Below are 23,243 nucleotides of genomic sequence, written 5' to 3' on the forward strand. Positions count from 1 at the left end.
TGCAAGCTCCGCCTCCCAGGTTTACGCCATTCTCCTGCCTCAGCCTCCGAGTAGCTGGGACTACAGGCGCCCGCCACCACGCCCGGCTAGTTTTTTGTATTTTTAGTAGAGACGGGGTTTCACCATGTTAGCCAGGATGGTCTCGATCTCCTGACCTCGTGATCCACCCGCCTCGGCCTCCCAAAGTGCTGGGATTACAGGGTTGAGCCACCGCGCCCGGCCGCATTAGTGTACTTTTTACAAGCATTTAGAATTATATGTCTGAATATAAACTATCCAAGAAAATGTCAGATTATTTCTATCTATTCATTAAGCATATACTTGGAAAAATCATCTAGGAGTAGTTTTGAGTCTTATTTGTGTTGCTCTATGTACTTGCAAATAATAAAGACTCTTAAAGGATTTTGAATAAGTCAGCCTCTTTACTAATTTCTCATCATCTTTCAGTAGTTGCAGTGAATTGGTGAGGCTTTGCTCCATTTAAGTGCTAATAGTGAGGCTAGGCTCAGTGGCTCATGCCTATAATCCCAGCACTTTGGGAGGCCGAGGTGGGTGGATCACCTGAGGTCAAGAGTTTGAGACCAGCCTGGCCAACATAGCAAAACCCTATCTACTAAAATACAAAAATTAACTGGGCATGATGGTGCATGCCTGTAATCCCAGCTACTCAGGAGGCTGAGGCAGGAGAATCATTTGAACTCTAGAGGCAGAGGTTGCAGTGAACTGAGATGGCACCATTGCACTCCAGCTTGGGTAACAAGAGCGAGATTCTGTCTCAAATAAAAAAAAAAGAAAACGGGGCTAATAGTGATATATTTTTAGGTCAAACATTGATACCTCTAAAATCTACATTGACGTGATATAAATTATTTCATCTAAAGGAGATGAGCATAAAACTTGGGCAGCCCCTTGAGGTCTCCAGCTTTTTTTTTGTTGTTTTTTGAGACGGAGTCTTGCTGTTTTGCCCAGGCTGGAGTGCAGTGGTGCAATCTCAGCTCACTGCAATCTCTGCCTCTCAGGTTCATGGGATTACAGGCGCCTGCCACAATGCCCACCTAATTGTTGTATTTTTAGTAGAGACGAGGTTTCATCATATTGGCCAGGCTGGTCTCAAACTCCTGACTTCAAGGGATCCGCCCACCTTGGCCTCTCAAAGTGCTGGGATTACAGGCATGAGCCACTGCCCCCGGCCGGTGTCTCTAACTTGTATCTTTCCCAAAGTCAAAATTGACTTAGTGGTGAAAGATGTGTTTTCCCCTTGTCTTCTACCACTTCAGCCTGATTGTGTATCTGATTTTCTACCCCAGCCAGTTCAGGAGAGCTAGGGAGGGGATGTCTACTCTTGGATCACATCCCTCTCTTTTCCCAATGGCAGGTAGTATGGCTTGAACAGAGCCAGAGCTTGCTTAGGTGTCTGACAGTTACAGGTTCAAACAGTGGGTTCTCCTCTTCCTCGTGGCCTTTGAGGCATCTCCATGGAAATGGAGCGCCTGAAGCACCTTTTTCAGTTGTCCTGGGAGATGGAGACTCTGGCCTGTACCAGTAGCAGCTTCCCAGTTCACCATGCTGCCAGCTACTGAGTCCCACTGGCCAGAGGGTCACTCACCTCAGGACATATTTTCCACTGCATTCTTTTTTTTTTTTAATTCCCTCCTCCCCCTGCATTCTTGATGTTAGTAATAAATCAATTAATTTTACTTTGCTTATTAAATCCTTTGCTAATCAAAAGTACTTTTTGAATACTTAGTACTCAAAAGTAGTAGTATTATTTCTCATTTACATTAAGATGAAAGAGGTTAAGTGAGTTGCTTAAAAATCACTAGCTTGCGGCCAGGTGTAGTGGCTCATGCCTGTAATCCCAGCGCTTTGGGAGGCCAAGGTGGGTGGATCACTTGAGGTCAGGAGTTCGAGACCAGCCTGGCCAACATGGTGAAACCTTGTCTCTACTAAAAATACAAAAATTAGCTGGATATGGTAGTGGGCACCTGTAGTCCCAGCTACTCAGGAGGCTGACGCAGGAAAATCACTTAAACCGGGGAGGCAGAGGTTTCGGTGAGCCGAGATTGCACCATTGCACTACAGCCTGGGTGACAGAGTGAGACTCCATCTCAAAAAAAAAAAAAAAAAAATCACTAGCTGGTGAATAAAGCCAGGGTTTGAACTCAAGCCCATATGTTCTGTTCAGCTACTCAGAATTTTATGGAAGTATTTACAATAATGGTCAGTGAGTTTAAGTAATTATGACCTGAATAAATTTAGCCCCCTAGGTATAGATAATATGATGGTAACCTTTCTTAGGAAGTACCTAATAGAAAGAAATAAAACCTATTGTGTATTTTTGCTCTGTTTGAGCTAAGTTTTACAAAGAAATTTTTACCCAAAGTTGCCTAAGCAGGATATTCAAAGCTTGTTTTGTGATAAGGTTCATTGGTTTGATTATTCTGATCATCATATTCAGAAATATTTTTACACTGGTATTGTTTATAGCTGATACTAATTTGTTTATCCACCAACATTTATACTATGAAACACCGGTTTGAAACACTGGTTCAAATTGGTTCAAAATAATTCTTCAAATTTGACTGGACAGATGACAATTTGTCCAACTGACCTAATCACATATGTATTTATGTGTTTATTATATAATAGACTAAATACCCTTACACCTAGCCAGGAGGAGCTTCTGCTTTAGGCTCTGTTAAGAGGACCTTGTTGTAGCCCTTCTCTGGTCACTCCACACGGCACCCCACTGCCTTCTAGATCACATTCCAGAAACCTGAAACCATGGAATTTGCTACCCAGATGGCAATAAGCATGCATCTGGGCCCTAATCAGGCTTCTTCCTCGATCCACTGTCCTGAGGGTTAACTATGTACCAGTATACACACCCTTGAGAAAACAGGATAGCCGGGGGGCAGCTGTTGGTGAGGGGTATGGATGAAGCTTAGATGTCTGCACCCGGGTATCCTCACACATGTGCAGGAGACCCGTTGCAGTACAGGATACAGCCAGTAGAATGGAGAACGGGAGGCTGGGTGGGCCAGTTTTCCCTGTGCGGGAATGTTCTGGCACAGCATTCCAAAGACTTAAGCATTCTAAATTCAAACATGGTCTTCTAAGTTGTTATGAAGGTAATTTTATGAAGGCATTTAAGTTTGTTAAAAACAAGCAAAAATAGGCCAGGCACAGTGGCTCATGCCTGTAATCCCAGCACTTTGGGAGGCCGAGTCAGATGGATCACTTGAGGCCAGGAGTTCAAGACCAGGCTGACCAACCTGGTAAAATCCCATCTCTACTAAAAACAGAAAAATTAGGTGTGTTGGTGGTGCATGCCTGTAATTTCAGCTACTTGGGAGGAAGGAGAATTGCTTGAACCTGGGGAACAGAGGTTGCAGTAAGCTGAGCTCATGCCACTGCACTCCAGCCGGGGCAATAGAGTGAGACTCTGTCTCAGGGAAAAAAAAAAAAAAGGAAAGAAAGAAAAGCAAAAGTAAAAACAAAACCCCAACAGTTACAGCATTAGAATATTTAGGCATGTGGTATGTGGGCCTCCATTTGCACTCTTACACTCTTGAGCTCTGTAAATATCCGGGGAACAGCAGTGGTATGGGATGTATTTACTCTCTAACATTGCCACATTTACTAATTCAAGTATAAGTAATTGTAAAGCAATAGCTTCTTTTTCTTTTTCTTTTTCAATGAAGTGTTTCCACAACTGTATTTTCATATGTTACGTCAAAGAAGAAAGGTGCTTCATGGAGAGGTGATTGTAGAAAAGGATGATTAAATGATCTCTGCAAACAAGGTGCTTTTTCCAGAATAACCAAGATTACCTGAGTCCAAGTTTTAGTAACAAGAATAAACAACTTTGTGAAATATCATGGATTGTATGGTTTCTTAAAATATAACTTGAGATGTGGCATTTGCCAGTATTTGTGTTCTTCTTCTGCCAGATCTATTTTGTACAAGAACTGTGCAAATATCAGTAACTCTTGGGTAGGTATTGATTATTAAGAAAATAATTAGGTGTATTATCTGGGGGGAAAAAAAACTTTTACTAAATTTTTTTGAAACATGCTCAAAGCTTTTTAAATCAATATTTAGAAATTAGTTTAATGATTTACTATTATACGTGCCAGTGATATTTATGTGATATTTATAAATGAAAATAAATGCAAAATTATAACAACTTGTTAATAATGTATTGGTATTTTTGAACCCCTAATCTATTTTTTCAGGAAATAAGGTAGCGTTATGATTAATAACAATTTTTGGAAGCGTGGATATAATTTGCTAAAGTAAGACTGTTGATGTAGATAAAGTAGCAGCATAAAAACACACATATATTCAAGTAGGTGTCATAGTTGGAAAATATTCTTTGGAAATATTTCTAGGCAGTTGAAATTACTTAGACTGCTAAGGAAATCTATTCTTCATTTAAATTAGCCACTTAAGGATAAGTTTTTCAACTGTGAAGGTTTTAAGGAGCTAGGAAGAGCATAAGTATTTGCCCCACTGTTAAAAAAATAACATGACATCTGACTATAATGTTGTATTCAGGCTGAGAGTGGTAGCTCACACCTGTAATCCCAGCATTGGAAGGTTGAGGCAGGAGGATCGTTTGAGCCCAGGAGTTCAAGACCAGCCTGGGCAATATGCAAGACCCCATCCCTAAAAAAGATACCAAAAAAAAAAAATTAACCAGGCATGGTGGCACATACCTGTAGTTCCAGCTACTTGGGAGGCTGAGGTGGGAGGATCACTTGAGCCCAGGAATTCGAGGTTACAGTGAGCTATGATGGTACCACTGTACTTAAACCTGGGTGACAGAGCAAGACCCTGTCTCTGAAAAATACTGATGATGATGGTGATAATGATGAAGATGATGATGCTGTACTCAGAACTTTGGTTGAGAAAGTCTCTATACTGTAGAATTATCTCGTTAACAATTGTTATGATAATCCCTTTGTGGTACTTATGTAACTAAACATTTTGGGGTATGATCGTTAGACAGACTCATTTCATTCTGAATTCCATTGAATAGCAAAAAGTCTTGTAATAAAGTTCCTGTCCTTGTGTTTAATAAAAAAAGAAACACCAGAGCTACTTTCATACTGCCTTAATTTGTAAGTAGGTCCTTCAAAAAATTTCCCTCCTTTATTCAAGTATGTTGACTTACTAACCCAGTTTTTGAAAGAATATTAAATATGTGACTTAAAAAGACAAGGAACTTTTTTCCCCCACTATAGATATCTAGGTGTAATTTTGGCTTTGAATGTTCTGTATTGTTTCCATTTATAATCAACATGTAACATTACACTTTTTAAAATGACTTGATTTTGTGTTACCACCTCCTTTACAGATTATTTTCACATAGAGATTTGCAGTTCAGAACATTTTTGCAAACTTTTACTTTAAATAACTTGGTTTTTCCAAGGTGCTATTTATTTTATTACATTACATTGTAATGTTTCCTCTGCAGCTGAATGTTTCATTGAGCAATTAGGTTACTAGTTCTCAAAAGTCCTAACATTCATTCTGCTCTTATTCTATTTGATCAGTTTCATGTTGGATTTTTATATGGAAGAAATTGTCAGGGAGTCTTTACCTTTGGTTACATAGTATGAGAATTTCACATATTTTATTAGATGGCTGTCTTGCAAAAAATATTTTAAATCATATTTCTAAAATTTGCATTAATTCAACTAGTACTGCCTTCAAGTGGCTGTATTACTCTTTTTCTTCTTACATTATGGAATATCTTGAAGTAGGAATTGTGATTAACTTTAATAAAAATCAGAGTGTGTTAAACTATTTGGTGACCCTTTAACATATGCAAAGTACACCTAAACTTCAGATTTCATTTATTTTCTATATTCAACCAATTGTAAACAGTTATTTGTTTGGAAAATGAAGTGCTAAACAGTAGTTTGATTTTAAAAGGAAAAAATATTTGAAATGCCTTTACACTTATGTTGACAGAAAAGAGTCAAACTCTGTAAAATATTTGAAGAGATTTATTCTGAGCCAAATATAAGTGACCATGGCCCATGACACAGCCCTCAGGAGGTCCTGAAAACATGTGTCCAAGGTGGTTGGGGTGCAGGTTGGTTTTATACATTTTAGGGAGGCATGAGACATCAGTCAGATACATTTAAGAAACACATTGGTTTGGTCCAAAAAGGCAGGACAACTGGGGGTGGAGGGTTTCAGCTTGTAGGTAGATTTTAAAATTTTCTGGCTGACAATTGGTTGAGTTTATCCAAAAACCTGGGATCAACAGAAAGGAATGTCTGGGTTGCAATAAGAGGTTGTGGAGACTCGGGAGTTCGAGACCAGCCTGGCCAACACGGTGATGTAGCAGGACAAGCTGCAGACAAAACCCCTCAGACACCGAGTTGTAGAAGGAAAGGGCTTTATTTGGCCAGGAGCTTTGGCAAGACTCAGGTCTCCAAAAACCGAGCTCCCCGAATGAGCAATTCCTGTCCCTTTTAAGGGCTTACAACTCTAAGGGAGTCTGCGTGAGAGGGTTGTGATCGAATGAGCAAGCAGGGGGTACATGACTGGGGGCTGCATTCACTGGTAATCAGAACAGAACAGGACAGGGATTTTCACAGTGCTTTTCCATACAATGTCTGGAATCTATAGATAACATAATTGGTTAGGTCAGGGGTCATTTTTAACCAGGCTCAGGGTGCGTTGCCAGGCTGTCTGCCTGTGGATTTCATTTCTGCCTTTTAGTTTTTACTTCTTCTTTCTTTGGAGGCAGAAATTGGGCGTAAGACAATATGAGGGGTGGTCTCCTCCCTTAGTGAAACCCCATCTCTACTAAAAATGCAAGAATTATCCGGGTGTGGTGGCGCACCCCTGTCATCCCAACTATTCGGGAGGCTGAGGTGGGAGAATTGCTTGAACCCCGGAGATGGAGGTTGCAGTGAGCTGAGAACGTGCCACTACACTCCAGCCTGGGCGAGAGTGAGACCCCATCTCAGAAAAAAAAAAAAGAGGTTGCAGAGACCAAAGTTGTATTATGCACATGAAGCCACCAGGTAGCAGGCTTCAGAGAGAATAGTTGTAAAATGTTTCAGACTGAAAGTCTGTGTTGATTTTAATGCTGGAGATTATAATCAGGCATGTCTGACCCCCACTTCCTGTCATGGCCTGAACCAGTCTCTCAGGTTACATTTTAAAAGAGCCGGAGCTGAGGAGGAAGTCCATTCAGATGATTGCGGGTGGGGGCGGACGAGATGCTTTTATTTTTGGTTTACATCGTGTTCTGTGACTGCATTTTCTTTTGAGTTTCTCCGTAAATCACCATAACTTTCAATAGCCAAGTCAGGGCTTGTATCAGATAGAACTTTAGAATACAGTCCTGTAGACTTTGGCATTTGAAACACAGATCAAGAAATTTTGATGCTAGCAACTTTCAATTATATTTGGTGACAATTCCTTGATATTCGGATTGTTTTTTGATTTTCATAGCTTTATAGCTTGCTATATTATACAATATGGAAGTTTTAAAAAATATTTTTCAAAGTGTTAATTTGATATGAATATAGCAACATCCTTGATAGTTTTAGCTTTTTAAAAAAGCATGCTAGAAATATAAGAAAGTCATTTTCACCAAGAGTGTTTGTTGCTTGACATCGACAGATTTTCAGAAGCATTATTTTCTCATCTTTATATTTTTAAGCATCTAATTATTATGCTGCTATGTCATAGTTTCTAGTGATATATTGCTAATGATCTAAATTTTGCAATAATCCCTTTTCCTCCCCACAAATACGTGTCTCATGCCCACTGTGTGTCAGGCCCTGTTGTAGGGAATTAACATCTTCCTCTAATCTTATCTCTCTCTCCCCTACACAGTAAACCTTTAGCAAAATTACTGGGTTAGATCGATTAGTAAATCATATTGCAAAATAGTTATCTGTGCTTTAACAAAATACAGCGTGTGGGTAATCTGATGTGATGGGTTCTTTGTTACTTATATGTGTATAATAAGCATATTCAGGCACCACTAAATAGACAGAATTCTGGCCTAAAACTACTTCATAACAAAATTAGTTATAGTTGATAAGACCGATACAATAAATCATTAAGAGATCCTTGAAGGAAAAAAATAACTGTAAAAGGCAACATTTAAAATATTTTTCATATGAATATGGGACGTATAGAGGTATTTACCTTTCATATACATTTAGATTTGGATTAAACATATAATTGATAGAATAAAAAATAAGCAATGCAGTTTTGTGATTTCCAGTATGAAGGCATTGAATAGAACTTAAAATTCAATTTGTTTATGGTTTTAGTCTAAATTTACAAAATATTTAAATGGACATAGGTCTCTCCTTTAGATATGAAGCTTAAAAATATATTCTAAACATTTTAGATTTTTTTTGTGTGTTCCTGTTATAGCTTTTAAAATATTTTGGGCATTTTTTATTTTGAAATAATTTCAAAGTTACAGGAAAGTTGTTAAGAATAGTAGGAAAAGCGCCTCTAAATCCTTCACTTGAATTGCCCACTTGTTAATATTTTGTCCCATTTGCTGTAGTTTTCTCTCTCTCTGTTCATAATATTTTGTGAACTATTTGAGAATAAGTTGAAACATTAACCTCTAATTTCTTCAGTGCCTATTTCCTAAGAACAAGGACATCGTGCTACCTTGCCACTGTACCATAACCTAAATCAGGAAATCAACAGTGATACTGTTATTAGAAAAACTTCAGCCGAATTAAATTGAAAGGAGGTTAATTGAGCAATGAACGATTCGTGAATCGGGCAGCCCCCAGAATCAGCAGATTCAGACAGACTCCAGGGATGCCCTGTGGTCAGAACAAATTTATAGACAAAAAAAGGGAAGTGATATACAGAAACCGGCAGTGAGGTACAGAAATAGCTGGATTGGTTACATATGGGCATTTGTCTTATTTGAACACAGTCTGAACACTTAGCAGTCTGTGAGTGGTTGAAGTACGTCCGCTGGGATTGGCCAAGACTCGGCTGTTGTTACGGGTGCATTCTCCTAGTTAGGTTATCAATCTTGTCTGCCTATTAAGCTAGGTTACAATTCGTCCACAAGGACTCAAATATAGAAGTACAGAGTGCTTCTCAGGCCATATTTAGTGTAATAATGCAATCCCTTTGTCTAACTGGTAGACCTTATTCCAGTCTCATTGACATGTATTATGCATGCACATGTATATTCTGGGTCAAGATCCAATCCAGGGTCAGCAATTACATTTAGTTATCATCTCTTTTAGTCTAGAGTGGTTCCTTAGTTTTTCTTCACCTTTCGTGACTTGGACATTTTCCACAGTACAGGATTGTTGTTTTATAGACAGTCCCTCCATTTGAGTTCGTTTGATGTTTCCTAATGATTAGATTTAATTATGTACCTTTGGGCAGGAATGTTAAATTGTTCAATTTTCTGGTGATGTTAACTTTCATGTCTCAGGGCTTTTGTTTCTTAATGTTTTGGTTGCACATGAGTATTTTAATAATAGAAGGAGTTCTAATTCATAGGAATTTATGAAATAAGACATTGGGGTTTTTTTTTTTTGAGACTGAGTTTTGCTCTTGTTGCCCAGGCTGGAGTGCAATGGCATGATCTCAGCTCACTGCAACCTCTGCCTCCCGGGTTAAAGTGATTCTCCTGCCTCGGCCTCCCAAGTTGTTGAGATTACAGGCAGGTGCCTCCATACCCGGCTAATTTTGTAGTTTTAGTTGAGATGGCGTTTCACCATGTTGGTCAGGCTGGTCTTGAACTCCTGACCTCAAGTGATCTACCCACTTCGGCCTCCCAAAGTGCTGGGATTACAGGCATGAGCCACTGTGCCCTGCCTGGATTTTTAAAACCAGATTAATATGCCTGTCATCTCATATGTGAAGATTGATGTCTTTTTAAGTGCATAAAAAACACTAAATTATTTATGCATGTGCAATTTCCAGGCTTATTATTAACTCAACCTTCACATTGACGTTTATGCCCCTAGATTATACCCTAGAAAATTCTGTGATTAATTAATATACTTTCATTTTGCTCGAATGTTCTTAACTGCAGCGTTCTGTTCCGCATTACTTTATACTCTTACCATCTTCTCTTGCTTTGCTAAAATTATATATAATGCAAAATTGAGATTGCTGTAAAAATACATTTTGTTTCTTGATTAGTGATTGTGCCTTACATATTTAAATTCAATTTATACAATTAAAAAATTAACAATTTTTCTTAAATTCAGTTAACATTTTGTGATTTAACTTTGAGGATAATGACCGTAGAAAAATGGTTTTCAGATCAAATCATTTATGAATCATCTGAGGACCTCAGAATTCTTTCTTTACAGATTTTGCATCAGCAGCTGTGGGGCTAAGAAACCTGAATTTTTTAGCAAGGTGCTAGGCAGTTCTGGTGCAAGCAACTTAGTCGACCCCCCAGCCTTTAAGAAACACTGCAATAGAGAAAGGCCGGGCGCAGTGGCTCACACCTGTAATCCCAGAACTTTGGGAGGCTGAGGCGGGTGGATCACTTGAGGTCAGGAGTTTGAGACCAGCCTGGCCAACGTGGTGAAACCCTGTCTCTACTAAAAATACAAAAATTAGCTAGGCGTGGTGGCAGATGCCTGTATTCCCAGCTACTTGGGAGGCTGAGGCAGGAGAATCACTTGAATCTGGGAGGCAGAGGTTGCAGTGAGCCAAAATCTCGCCACTGTACTCTAACCTGGACAAGAGCAAAACTCTATCTCAGGGGGAGGGGGGTGTAGAAATATCAAGAAGGGGTGGAGAGGTGGGGAATGACTTCTAACAAATGCCATATTCAGTGTACCCAATAGAACTGAAAGAAAAAAAAATCAGGATTCCTACAGTCATGTCTCATTGTTTCTTATCAAAACGAACACTGTAGTTTTAAGTTTATAAAAATGAAAAATGATATTTGCATAGTCTGACAGTAAGATATTTTTAGCAAATATTATTTTATAGCTGTACAATTTATCGGACCATTCACTTAAGTAGTGTAGCTGGGAAGAAAGAACAATAGTAAGATCCAGTCAGGTATTTTTGTTGTATTGAATTTGATGACATGATATAAACTAGATACAACTAGAAAGTAGGTTAAAAGATTTTTGGGCCAGGCGTGGTGGGTCACTCCTGTAATCCCAGCACTTTAGGAGGCTGAAGTGGGTGGATGACTTAAGTCCAGGAGTTGGAGGCCAGCCTGGGCAACATGACAAAACTCTGTCTGTACAAAAAATACAGAAATTAACCAGGCATGGTGTCACATACCTGTACTTCCAGCTACTTGGGAAGCTGAGGTGGGAGGATTGCTTGATCCTGGGAGGTCGAGGCTGCACTGAGCTGTAACCATGCCTCTGCACTCTAGCCTGGGCAACAGAGACCCTATGTCAAAAAAAAATTTTTTTAATAGTAGTGTTGTTACTTAAATAGAACTTCTAGTGTCTTTTTTTAATAAGCCCTCCCACAGACACAGACACACCCACACACCCCTTCTTACGGAGGGATATATTCAAGACTGTGGGGAATGCATATGCTTCTGTTTTTGAGAAATATGCATGACAGAAAATAATTATAATTTGCCTGAATGATTTTTAATTTAATCATAAGTTGACTAAAATAGGTTTGTGGCTAAATTAATGTGTTCAGAAGCTGATTTTATTGAGTTAAACTTTCGCTGAACTTTATTAAAACCCTTGCAACAGAAATTAATCTTAAGAAATGAGGAAATGGAAAGGTTAATTTACATTAAGTGTACTCAAGAAGAAAAAATGAATTTTAAACAGTTGTTATCCCGGAGTCTGTAGATTTTTGTGCATCAAATATTCATTTTTTCCAAGTTACAACTTTATTTGTAACTTGTATGCATAAACATTTGCTCCAAAATCTGGTATTACTTTTTTGTTTCAATTCCAAAATCAATATATATGAGAAATTTTATATAGAAACTTAATTTATAGCATTAAAAATGTATTACCCACTACAATGTGGCCTGGGTGACAGCGAGACTCTGTCTCTAAAAAAAAAAAGAAAGAAAGGAAGAAAGAAAAAGTATTACATCTTATGAGAATTGAAATTCCAGAAAGTCCAAAATTTCAGAATACATTTTTTTGAAGAAGAGTTGATATCGTCTGTTTGTAAGTTGTATGAAATAACAATGACAGGCAGCAAAAGTTAAGTGTGAGCATAGCTAGTAAGAAGGTTTTTTAGAAAGTATTAGTTTGTCAAAATGTTGGTTAAGTTGTATGTTTATAGTTATGATGCATTTTTGGCCCTGGAAAACTCCAAATTATTTAGTATGCTTATGGAGTTATTTGCTTTATTTGTTTTTTAAAAAAGCATTTAAAAATATTGCTGTGAATTAACTTTAGATGCTTGTAAACTTTGTAAACATTCAGTTTTCTTATTTAAAAGTATATTTTTAGTTGGATACACATTAAAAGAGGCAAAGAAATCTTTACCACATATATTTTAAAGTTTTGGGAATTAAGGCTGAGCTGTTTCAGTACCAATTATAATCTTGTAGTAAATGAAATGAATTAGTTTAAAGCTATCAATATTTTCTTATGGTTTTTTTTTTTTTTTGGCAAATACTAACAAAATAAAAGTTATACACAATACCTTAGGGTATAATTGTTATTAGATTCTCATGACAGGTCTTCTCAGATTCTCAGTCACATTCAGTGGTGGAAGGGTGACATGTGTCATGGTTAAGAGCCAAGGCTTCAGAGTGAAACTTGCCTTAGATTTGGGAAAAAGTACTTAACTTTCTTAAGCCTCAAAGTTCTTATCTGTAAAATGGAATAGGCAGTTGTCTGAGGAGCAAATGAGGTAATATCTATAAATTTGTAGCACAGAGGTGGGCCAGTATAAGTACCCAATAAATGTTAGTTGTTACTAATGGCATTGCTGCTTTTCATCGTTTTATAACGGTTGTGCCAGGTGAAATTTCTGAAGTCCTACCTCACTTGTTTCTGGGACAGAATCACTTACGGAGAATAGTTTTGGTAAAATTTTCTTTTCCCGTAGTTTTTTCTGCTTTTATTAGTTTGAAAGATTGCCCGTGTTTAGCTGTTTTCCTTATCCTGAATTAGAAGTAGAAGGCTACAGTTCATTTAGTAGTAGCATCGTAAAGAGGAGCTTCCTGTAGCTTGGTCTCCTTTAGGATATATACGGTATCCTGCTGGTCATGGTTTTTGACAGTGAGTATTTCAAATGAGGCAGACCCTGGTGAGATATTTTCCAGCCAGCTTGACCCCCTGTTAGGGCAGGCAGAGTGGGGTTTTGCTCTCCTGAAATGCCCCAGAGAAGATGGGGGGTGGTGGAGCTACTATCTTCACAACAGAAGATCTTTTAGAGAATTCCATTGTCAGCCAATTATTAATTTTTACATATAGTTTTTTTTACATTTACATAGAGATGCTTATATTTAATCTTAAAAGGTAGTCCTATGTAGTTGTATCAGAAACCAAAAGCGCTCTTTCAGACCACTTTTATTAACTCAGGTATTATGAAAGGAATCACTGAAGAATATGAAAGCTCAAATAAGATTTTTTTTTTTTTTTTTTTTTTTTTTTTTTTTTGAGATGGAGTCTTGCGCTGTCGCCCAGGCTGGAGTGCAGTGGCGCAATCTCGGCTCACTGCAAGCTCCGCCTCCCGGGTTCACGCCATTCTCCTGCCTCAGCCTCCTGAGTAGCTGGGACTACAGGCGCCCACCACCGCGCCCGGCTAATTTTTTTTTTGTATTTTTAGTAGAGACGGGGTTTCACTGTGGTCTCGATCTCCTGACCTTGTGATCCGCCCGCCTCGGCCTCCCAAAGTGCTGGGATTACAGGCGTGAGCCACCGCGCCCGGCCTCAAATAAGATTAAAAAATGCTTTAATACTGCCGCAGAAGTCTTTCAATTCAAGAGCAGGCAATAGAATGTAGAGAATGTTTACCTTATGACTAGATACAACCTCCCAAGAAAACCTGGATCCTGCAGGGCAGCTAGTCTTCACAGTTCCTGCTGGGACTACAGTTGCTGGGAGTCATTCAATCACTTTTCTCTTTTTAAGGGAGTTAAGTACAGGTAAAGGAACTCTCCTAGCAAAGATCTTAATAGTCTCTTGATTATCAATGTCTATGGAGGCTTTTTAGTCCTTCCTTTGCTTCTGCATTCTTGACCCCTGGCTTCTTTCACCTATTCTCTCCTAATTCTCCTGTCTTTCTGAATGGGCCATTCCAATGTTCTTCTACTTCTTTCCGTCACCAGTGTTGGTGTTGCCTATGGTTCTGTTGTGTGCATTTCTGATATATATAAACACTCTGGGGAGTCTTATTGACAGATTTCACAATTACTGAAACATTGTCAATTATGGCCTTGATCGCTATGTTAAACTCTGGTCCCTATCTCCAACTTTATGGTCCTTTTTTTTTTTTTTTTTTTTTTTTTTTTTTTAGCTATACCATAGCTGTCTCGAATTAAACTTGTTAAACTGAATGCATCATTTTCATTACTACCACAATCCTCTAATTCTCTGCCCCTCTAAAAGCCATCTTTTCCTGCTGTATTTTCTGACTTTGTGAATGGCACTATTGTCTAGCAATTTAGGTCAAAACCGTGACTAGTATTAGATACTTTCCTCTCCATCAAATCTTTTTCAATCCTGTTACCCTACTGCTACTTACTGACTAGGCCTGGGTAATGTCAATGCTTATATAATAAAGGCTGGATACCTTAACCTGGATTTTAAGCTTGTGGGCAAGAACAAATGAAACTATGAAAAAATGGGCTGTATAAAGGGTATTAAGTGCCACTCTCTGTTGAACTGTTTGATGAAACTGGCTTTAATGATCCAGAAGAAGCCTTACATTTGAATGCATTCTGTTCTTTCAAAATTGCTGCTAACCAGTTTTCATGTTTATTACCGTTTGCTGCTGCTGGAAAAAAGTTAGGAGCTACTACGTTTTACTCATTTCATCTTTGAATAACAGCAGCAGCACAAATCCCAGGATTCTCAAAGCAGTTCTGACCACAACAAACCAAAAACTAAACTACAGAGAAATGGGAAACAGGTGTGTCTGGTTTAAAAAAAGGGAAAGCGTCATCAGGTGGCCACATCCTTTCCTTGTCATTCATATCCCCAACCTCCAGATCCCTTCTACTCTTGTAAGTTTGAATACAGTCAAGGTTAGTTGGGTAAAAAACTGATGTTGATTATGATTAAAAAGAGATACAAAACTCAGCATCTCCTTCGTTAAAAACAAAGGTTGAGAAACTTGATTAAAAAACTAAAATATTATTTATTATTATTATTATTATTATTACTATTTTGAGATGGAATCTCGCTCTGTCACCCAGGTTGGAATGCAGTGGTATGATCTCAGCTCACTGCAACCTCCGCCTCCCGGATTCAACTGATTCTCCTGCCTCAGCCTCCTGAGTAGCTGGTACTACAGGCGCCTGCCATCACGCCTGGCTAATTTTTGTATTTTTGTATTTTTTTTTTCTCTAACCAGAGAACCTTTAATAGCTTAGAAGTGTCGCTGTTTCAGATGGGAGTGCCGAGCAGGCTGGTGACCCCATCCTCCACCCCCTGCCCCTGAGAAAAGGCTGGGCTGGGCCAGAGGCCAATCCACGGGGAAAAGGCCACCAGCACTTATCAGGCTTCCCACTGGCACCCTGAAGCCTGCCCAGGCCGGGTCGCCAGCACCGTCCACAGGCCTTGGCCAGCCGGGGCCCTCAGGGAAGCAACCCAGCTCGCATCTGGAAGGCCAGGCCGTCCCTGCGGGTGGCTTGCTTGTTGATCTCTCTGTGTCGTTCTTTGGTTACGATTTCCTCTAGGACCTCACCATCTCCCTTAATTAGCCTGGTGCGCCCCGTCTCGGGGTCCACCACCTTGCGGATTATGCTCTGCCGGGCATCCCACTCCTCCTTGGTCATGGGCTTCATGGCCTAGATTCGGAACTTCTGCTCATCCGTCAGGACTGGGCCATCCTCTTCCTCCCCAGCTGATCGGTGCCACTGGTCCAGCGAGGGGCCCGGCAAAGCCTCCACTTGCTGTGCTTCCACCTTCTCCTTGCTCTTCTTCTTCTTCTTTCTTCTTCTTCTTCCTCTTCCTCTTCCTCTTCCTCTTCCTCTTCCTCTTCTTCTTCTTCTTCTTCTTCTTCTTCTTCTTCTTCTTCTTCTTTCTTCTTCTTCCTTCTTTCTCCTTCTCCTTCTCCTTCTCCTTCTTCTTTCTTCCTCCTCCTCCTCCTCCTCCTCCTCCTCCTCCTCCTCCTCCTTCTTCTTCTTCTTCTTCCTCTTCCTCTTCCTCTTCTTGTCCTTGTACTTCCCCCGCTTCTTCCGGCCATCACTGCAGGAAGAGGAGGAGGACGAGGAGGAAGAAGAGGAGCTAGAACTGGAAGAGGAGGAGGAGGAGCTGGATCGTGGTCTCCTCCGGGCCTTGTGCTTGCTTCTCTCCTCCGCCCCGAGGGCCGTGCTGGCCTTGCGACCTTGGGATGCGGAGGCGTCCTTCCTGCTCTTCTTCTTTCTCTTTTCCGACCCCCGTCCCCGGGACCGGCTGCGACTCCTCGAGCGCTTGCGGGAGCCGACGTGAGCCATGGCGCCGCGGGCCTCCAGCCTAGCGCCCTCGCCGACTCAAGGGGTCCCCTGGGGCTGTTCCGTTCCCACCTTGACCGCCCTGCGGGCCGGACAGCCCGCCCCACGCCTTCTCGAGAGCAATTTTTGTATTTTTAGTAGAGACAGGGTTTCACCATATTGGCCAGGCTGGTCTCGAACTCCTGACCTTGTGATCCGCCCACCTCAGCCTCCCAAAGTGCTGGGATTACAGGCGTGAGTCACCGCGCCCGGCCAAAAAAACTAAAATATTCTTATAGCTAGCTGGGAGAGATCTTAATCCTTCCACATAGACAGATACCCCCATATCCACAGGAAGCCATGTGGACTAAAACCAAACTGAGTCCATTACTCATTCCCTCACCGGCTCTTCTTGTGGCTCTTCTTAGACCTTTCGGAAGACTTTGAGTATCTCCTGTGTCTGTGACTACGGTGATGACCTGGGGACTTGGAACGGGATCTGTGCCGCCCATCTGCTGCGGGATCTGCTGCGGTGACGTCTTGGACTCTTCCTCGGATGCCTGTCTCGGCGCGGGGCGGGGCTTCTCCTTTTGGGAGATCGATTCTGCCTTCTAGGAGAGCGACTCCTACTCCCCTTCTGTAGCGCAGTGTGGGAGAGCGACAGGGCTTGTCCAAGTCTCCGGAGCTTCTCCGGCGGTGATCAGGTGATGGCGCTCTTTCCAACTTCACATCCTCTTCTTCTTCCTCTTCGCTGGACTCCACATCATCCATGTCCTCTTCCAGAGCACTAACTCGAGGCTCCAGCTGCTCAGCTTCCTCTGATACCTAGCGTTTCTGCAGCCGGAGCAGAATGATACCGCAGACTCTCTCACTGTGCAATAGCTCATCAATAAACTAATCAACATGCATCAATTCAAACTCTCCATTTCGGTTCTGGCTCTTGATTTTTCGATAGTCTTTGTACAAAGACTCCAAGTACTTGTAGCCATCAATTGCAGTGCCTGTCAGCCTCATGTAAAATGCCCCCAGCATGCGGACATACTTGAAATCTTCATTTTTGATAAACTCTACAGTGATATCCTTCTCGGGTTGAATTTGAAGCATTTTCAAGGTTAAACACAGAAAGGGTGTTGGTTTTATGTTGCCACCATAGATGCCACCCACAAACCCTAACTCCAGGGCTCTACAGACTACAAGCCCCAGCCGTAAGTCCAAAGCACCGCTCTTTCCAGTACTCGGACTCATAGATTCGAGTTCGAATGATCTTCTCTGCCAGATACTGAGCGTTGGTGCGGTGGGTGCTGTGCGCATCCCTCACTGTACGGTTAGCCATTTTAGAATCTTTTATGTAGAGTATTAATTGAAGAATATAAAAATTTTACAGCTTTCTCAAATGCAGAGTTCCTTAATCAGAATATGATGAAATAATTTCGTTCAGAAATGCTTCATTAATCTGCCATTGTTAGGAATAAGATGATTTTTCAAAAAACTTAAGCTCATTATCCTAAGTCCCTTTTTTAAAAAAATGAGATATGGCCGGGCGTGGTGGTTCACGTCTGTAATCCTAGCACTTTGGGAGGCCGAGGCGGGCGGATCACAAGGTCAGGAGATAGAGACCATCCTGGCTAACATGGTGAAACTCCATCTCTACTAAAAACATACAAAAAATTAGCCAGGCGTGGTGGCGGGCGCCTGCAGTCCCAGCTACCCAGGAGTCTGAGGCAGGAGAATGGTGTGAACCCAGGGGGCGGAGCTTCCAGTGAGCCGAGATGCACCACTGCACTCCAGCCTGGGCGACAGAGCGATACTCTGTCTCAAAATAAATAAGTAAATAATAAAAATAAAAATAAAAAAAAGAGATGTAAATCTCTTTCATCCTCAATGCTATGCAAAATATGGATTATAAATTATCTTCTATCATTTCTAATCTGAAAAAAACAGATGACCAAACTACTTAGAATTGATCGAAGTCAAAGGGTTCAGCTGTTGTGGTTTTGGATGAGGCAAATTCACTGGTTTTAATGGGAACACTGACACCTCTACAGGCTGTTCAGAAAGGACAGAATTCAAACAATACAGAACAACACAGGGTAAAACAATGTCAGTGCCTCTTCAGTTATTCCCTTTGCCAAATACTTAGGGCATTAATAAAACTTTGGTGTCCTTTTAAATCTTTATAAAACACACATTCATTCTTTCTCTTTACACACACACACACACACACACACACAGAGGGATAAATACATGGAAATAATCTATACATATTTTGTGACTTTGCTATTTTGCTTGAACAGCATCTTGGAGATTTGTGTGCGTATGTACATATATGTGCATGCTTTTTCATAATATATACTTCTCTATTGATGAGCATTTTGTATTTTTAGTAGAGACGGAGTTTCACCATATTGGCCAGGCTGGTCTCAAACTCCTGACGTTGTGATCTGCCCACCTCAGCCTCCCAAAGTGCTGGGATTACAGGCATGAGAAATCACACCCGGCCAAAAATAGTATATAGGTACATAAAACAACCATGTCATAATAAAATGGGGATCATAGTAACATCAAGATTTGATTTTTATCTATTCATTGAAATTTATTATGTACAGGCCATGTATTCTTTATCTCATTTGAAAATAACAATTAAATGAGGCATACGCTACTGTAATAAACATTTCACCAAGGAAGAATCAGTATCAGGTTAAGTAACAGGCCCAAGTATGTTGTATCTTTGTGCAGCTGAAGGCACATACGAGAGATTCCTAAGTGTAAAATTAATAGATTAAGGGGAACACACATTTTAGATTCTGGTAGATGCTGCTAGTTGTACTCCTCCCACAAAAACTATATCAGTTTAATTCCAGCAGCCAGGTATGAGAGCACATTTCCCCATATTCTCACACTGAATAGTGTAAATCTTTGTTTTCCCAATTTGTATTTACTTGATTATTAAAATTGAACCTATTTTCATGTGTGTATTGGTATTATTTGTATTTTTTTATTATACTTTAAGTTCTGGGGTACATGTGCAGAACGTGCAGGTTTGTTACCTAGTTATACACATGCCATGGTGGTTTGCTCCACCCATCAACCCGTCATCTATATTAGGTATGTCTCCTAACGCTATCCCTCCCCTAGCCCCCCACCCCGTGACAGACCTCAGTATGTGCTGTTGCCCTCCCTGTGTCAATTTCGTTGTTCAACTCCCACTTATGAGTGAGAACATGCAATGTTTGGTTTTCTATTCCTGTATTAGCTGAGAATGATGGTTTCCAGTTTCATCCATGTCCCTGCAAAGGACATGAACTCATCCTTTTTATGGCTGCATAGTATTCCGTGGTGTATATGTACCACATTTTCTTTATCCAGCCTATCATTGATGGGCATTTGTGTTGGTTTCAAGTCTTTGCTATTGTGAACAGTGCTGCAATAAACATACATGTGCATGTGTCTTTACAGTAGAATGATTTCTAATCCTTTGGGTATATACCCAGTAATAGGATTGCTGGGTCAAATGGTATTTTTGGCTCTAGATCCTTGAGGAATTGCCACACTGTCTTCCACAATGGTTGAACTAATTTACACTCCCAACAACAGTGTAAAAATGTTCCTATTTCTCCACATCCTCTCCAGCATCTGTTGTTTCTTGACATTTTAATGATCGCCCTTCTAACTTGTGTGAGATGGTATCTCACTGTGGTTTTGGTTTGATTTCTCTAATGACCAGGGATAATGAGCTTTTTTTCATATGTTTGTTGGCCACATAAATGTCTTCTTTTGAGAAGTGTCTGTTCATATCCTTTGCCCACTTTTTGATGGGGTTTTTTTTTCTTGTAAATTTGTTTAAGTTCCTTATAGATTCTGGATATTAGCCCTTTGTCAGATGGATAGATTACAAACATTTTTTCCCATTCTGTAGGTTGCCTGTTTACTCTGATGATAGTTTCTTCTGTGATGCAGAAGCTTCTTAGTTTAATTAGATCCCATTTGTCAATTTTGGCTTCTGTTGCCATTGCTTTATGTTTTAGTCATGAAGTCTTTGCCCATGCCTATGTCCTGAGTGGTATTGCCTAGGTTTTCTTCTAGGGTTTTTATGGTTTTAGGTCTTACTATTTGTATTTTTCCTGTGAATTGCTCTTCCATGTTGTTTGCACAGTATTCTCTTGGATGATGAGTCTTTTTAAAATTATTTGTAAGTGCATAGAGCAGTTACGTACATGCATTTTTTGTCATATATGTTTCTTTCCATCAGGTGCATGTGTCTGGCTTTGTTTATGATGGCTTTTGTCTTATAGGACATTCAAAGTTTTGTGTACAAAATTCTAGTCTTTCCCCTGCTTTTATGTTTTGCTTAGAGGACCTAGGAACCTCCAAATCTTAAGTACACTCTTTTCTATTTTCTTCTTTTATGGCTTGTCTAACTTTCTTTTCATTTGAAATTTTGATTGTTCATGGCGTAGGATAGAAATCTAATTGTATTTTTGCCTGCATTGATTTCAGAGTATGCTAGCAGCATTTATTAAATAGACCTTTCTTTCTCCCACCAAAATGAAATGCTGCCTATGGTATATATCAGGAGCCCTTTTCATTTCAAGGTTGCTTAGATATACAATCACTATTTTAAGACCAGGGAAAGGAGTCTCTGGACTGTTACACATGCAGGGATTTGTGTACTTTCAGCCCCCACTCTTGTCTTTTCTTTTTTTTTTTTTTTTGTCTCTGTATTAGTCCATTCTCACACTGCTATAAAGAAATACCCACGATTGGGTAGTTTATAAAAGAAAGAAGTCTAATTGACTCACAGTTCCAAATGGCTGGGGAGGCCTCAGAAAACTTATAATCATGGCGGAAGGGGAAGGGGAAATAGGTACCTTCTTCACAAGGTGGCAGGAGAGAGAGAGCAGTGAAACCCTGTTTCTACTAAAAATATAAAAATTAGCTGGTTGTGGTGGCACGCACCTGTACTCCCAGCTAGCTGGGAGGCTGAGACAGGAGAATCACTGGAACCCAGGAGGTGGAGGTTGCAGTGAGCTGAAATCACACCACAGCACTCCAACCTAGGTGACACAGTGAGACTTCGTCTCAATAAAAAAAAGAAAGATTAACTTTTAAAGGCTCATGAGATTACATCAGGCCTTTCTGGATGATCCATAATAATATTACTGTCTTAAGGTCAACTGATTAGTAACCTTAATTACTCCTGCAGTATCCCTTTTGGCCTGTTATGTCACATGTTCACAGATGTGACTAGGAGGTGAGGGTCATGGGGATCAACATTTTGCCAACCACAATAGGTATATACAGATATTAAAAATACATTGAATTAGATCCTTAAAATATGTACCTTTTACCATATATATATATAGAGCACGTAAATAAGAAGTAAAACTTAGTATATGGATATTTACTTCAAGTAGAACTGATCTGACTAATGGTCAGATAATGAGTGATGGGGGTGGGTATTTTTGAGCTGGGACTGAAAAGGTAATTAAGACAGTGACATGGAATCAGGGCAGAAAGGCAATTTGGCAAAGAAACAGTCTGAGAAAAGTCACAAGTCGGCTGGGTGCTGTGGCTTACGCCTGTAATCCCAGCACTTTTGGAGGCTGAGGCGGGTATATCACTTGAGGTCAGGAGTTCAAGACCAGCCTGGCCAACATGGTGAAACCCCCATCTTTACTAAAACTACAAAAAAAAAAAAAAAAAAAAAGTAGCCAGGTGTGGTAGCACGCACCTGTAATCCCAGCTACTTGGGAGGCTGAGGCATGAGAATTGCTTGAACCCGAAAGGCAGAGGTTGCAGTGAGCTGAGATAGTGCCACTGCACTCCAGCCTAGGTGACAGAGTGAGACTCCATCTCAACAAACAAACACAAAGCCACAGGTAAGAAGATACAGAATGTACAAGGAGGAAAGAGGAGTTCAGCTGGAACCAGGCAAAAGCATGTGTAAGAGCAGGAAAAATTAAGAATGGAGAGATGGATTTGGATCAGATTATCTGGCATTTCCCATCAATCATAGATTGGAGTTGAGTGATTGGAAGCAGCGAAATATTAGAAGACTGTTGCAGGAGGTCGGGCAACAAATAAAGTGGGCCTGAAAAAGCACTGTGGTGTCAGGAGTCAAGGCGCAGTGATGGTTGTAATAAAGACTGCAGAAATTAAAATGAAAGTGACTTTCCAAAATGAAAGGTGGTATTCTGGCTTGTAGTAGAGACTTCTAGTTGTCCCCCAGGTCAGTTCTCCACTTTTCTAGTAATTCAACCCTTCAGTTTTAACTTGGCACTGAGAATAAAGATATTTTTCAGTCTCTCTCCTAGCGAGGCATGACTGTGTGAGTAAGTTCTAGTCAACGGAACGTGAGTGGAAGCGACATGCAGCTTCCAGTATGCATGCCCTTAGTGGGCTATGGATGTCATGCCAGCGATCCATCTTGGGACATGATGGATCTTGACACTCCCTAGGAATAATGGAGCAATTAAAATAAAGGAACGTGGATATTTACCACCATGGAGCAGCTCCAGGGCTGCTGAATACAGCTGTGCAGTTGTGAGCACCATTCCCACAGACCACAGTGTGAATGGGACTCTGTAAAGTTGTGCAGTGCACATCCTGCACAACCATACCCAGTAACCCAGAAACACCTGTGCAGGTAGGATAGACTGGAGGA

At 40.4% G+C, this 23,243-nt stretch overlaps 2 protein-coding genes and 1 pseudogene across 2 annotated transcripts in view; 1 reads left to right on the plus strand and 2 right to left on the minus strand.

Annotated features, from left to right (window-relative positions):
* The window catches only part of HACD1 (3-hydroxyacyl-CoA dehydratase 1), a 31,838-nt gene extending 22,415 nt beyond the window's left edge, over positions 1-9,423 (plus strand). Inside the window, exon 6 of the mRNA XM_025395519.1 lies at positions 9,415-9,423. Within this exon, the coding sequence (XP_025251304.1) occupies positions 9,415-9,423 (9 nt within the window). The remainder of the gene's footprint in view (positions 1-9,414) is intronic.
* Positions 9,424-15,504: 6,081 nt separating this feature from the next.
* On the minus strand, positions 15,505-16,713 carry LOC112631488 (ADP-ribosylation factor-like protein 6-interacting protein 4). Its single transcript, XM_025396722.1, is given in 3 exon segments — positions 15,505-16,106; positions 16,299-16,614; positions 16,673-16,713. Coding segments are annotated over 2 exon segments (669 nt in total). The 5' UTR covers positions 16,604-16,614; positions 16,673-16,713; the 3' UTR covers positions 15,505-15,742.
* Positions 16,714-16,966: 253 nt separating this feature from the next.
* Positions 16,967-17,962, minus strand: LOC112631914 (annotated as a pseudogene).
* Between the last annotated feature and the right edge of the window lie 5,281 nt (positions 17,963-23,243).

Source organism: Theropithecus gelada, chromosome 9 (genome assembly GCF_003255815.1).
Source record: "Theropithecus gelada isolate Dixy chromosome 9, Tgel_1.0, whole genome shotgun sequence".
Taxonomy (NCBI): domain Eukaryota; kingdom Metazoa; phylum Chordata; class Mammalia; order Primates; family Cercopithecidae; genus Theropithecus; species Theropithecus gelada.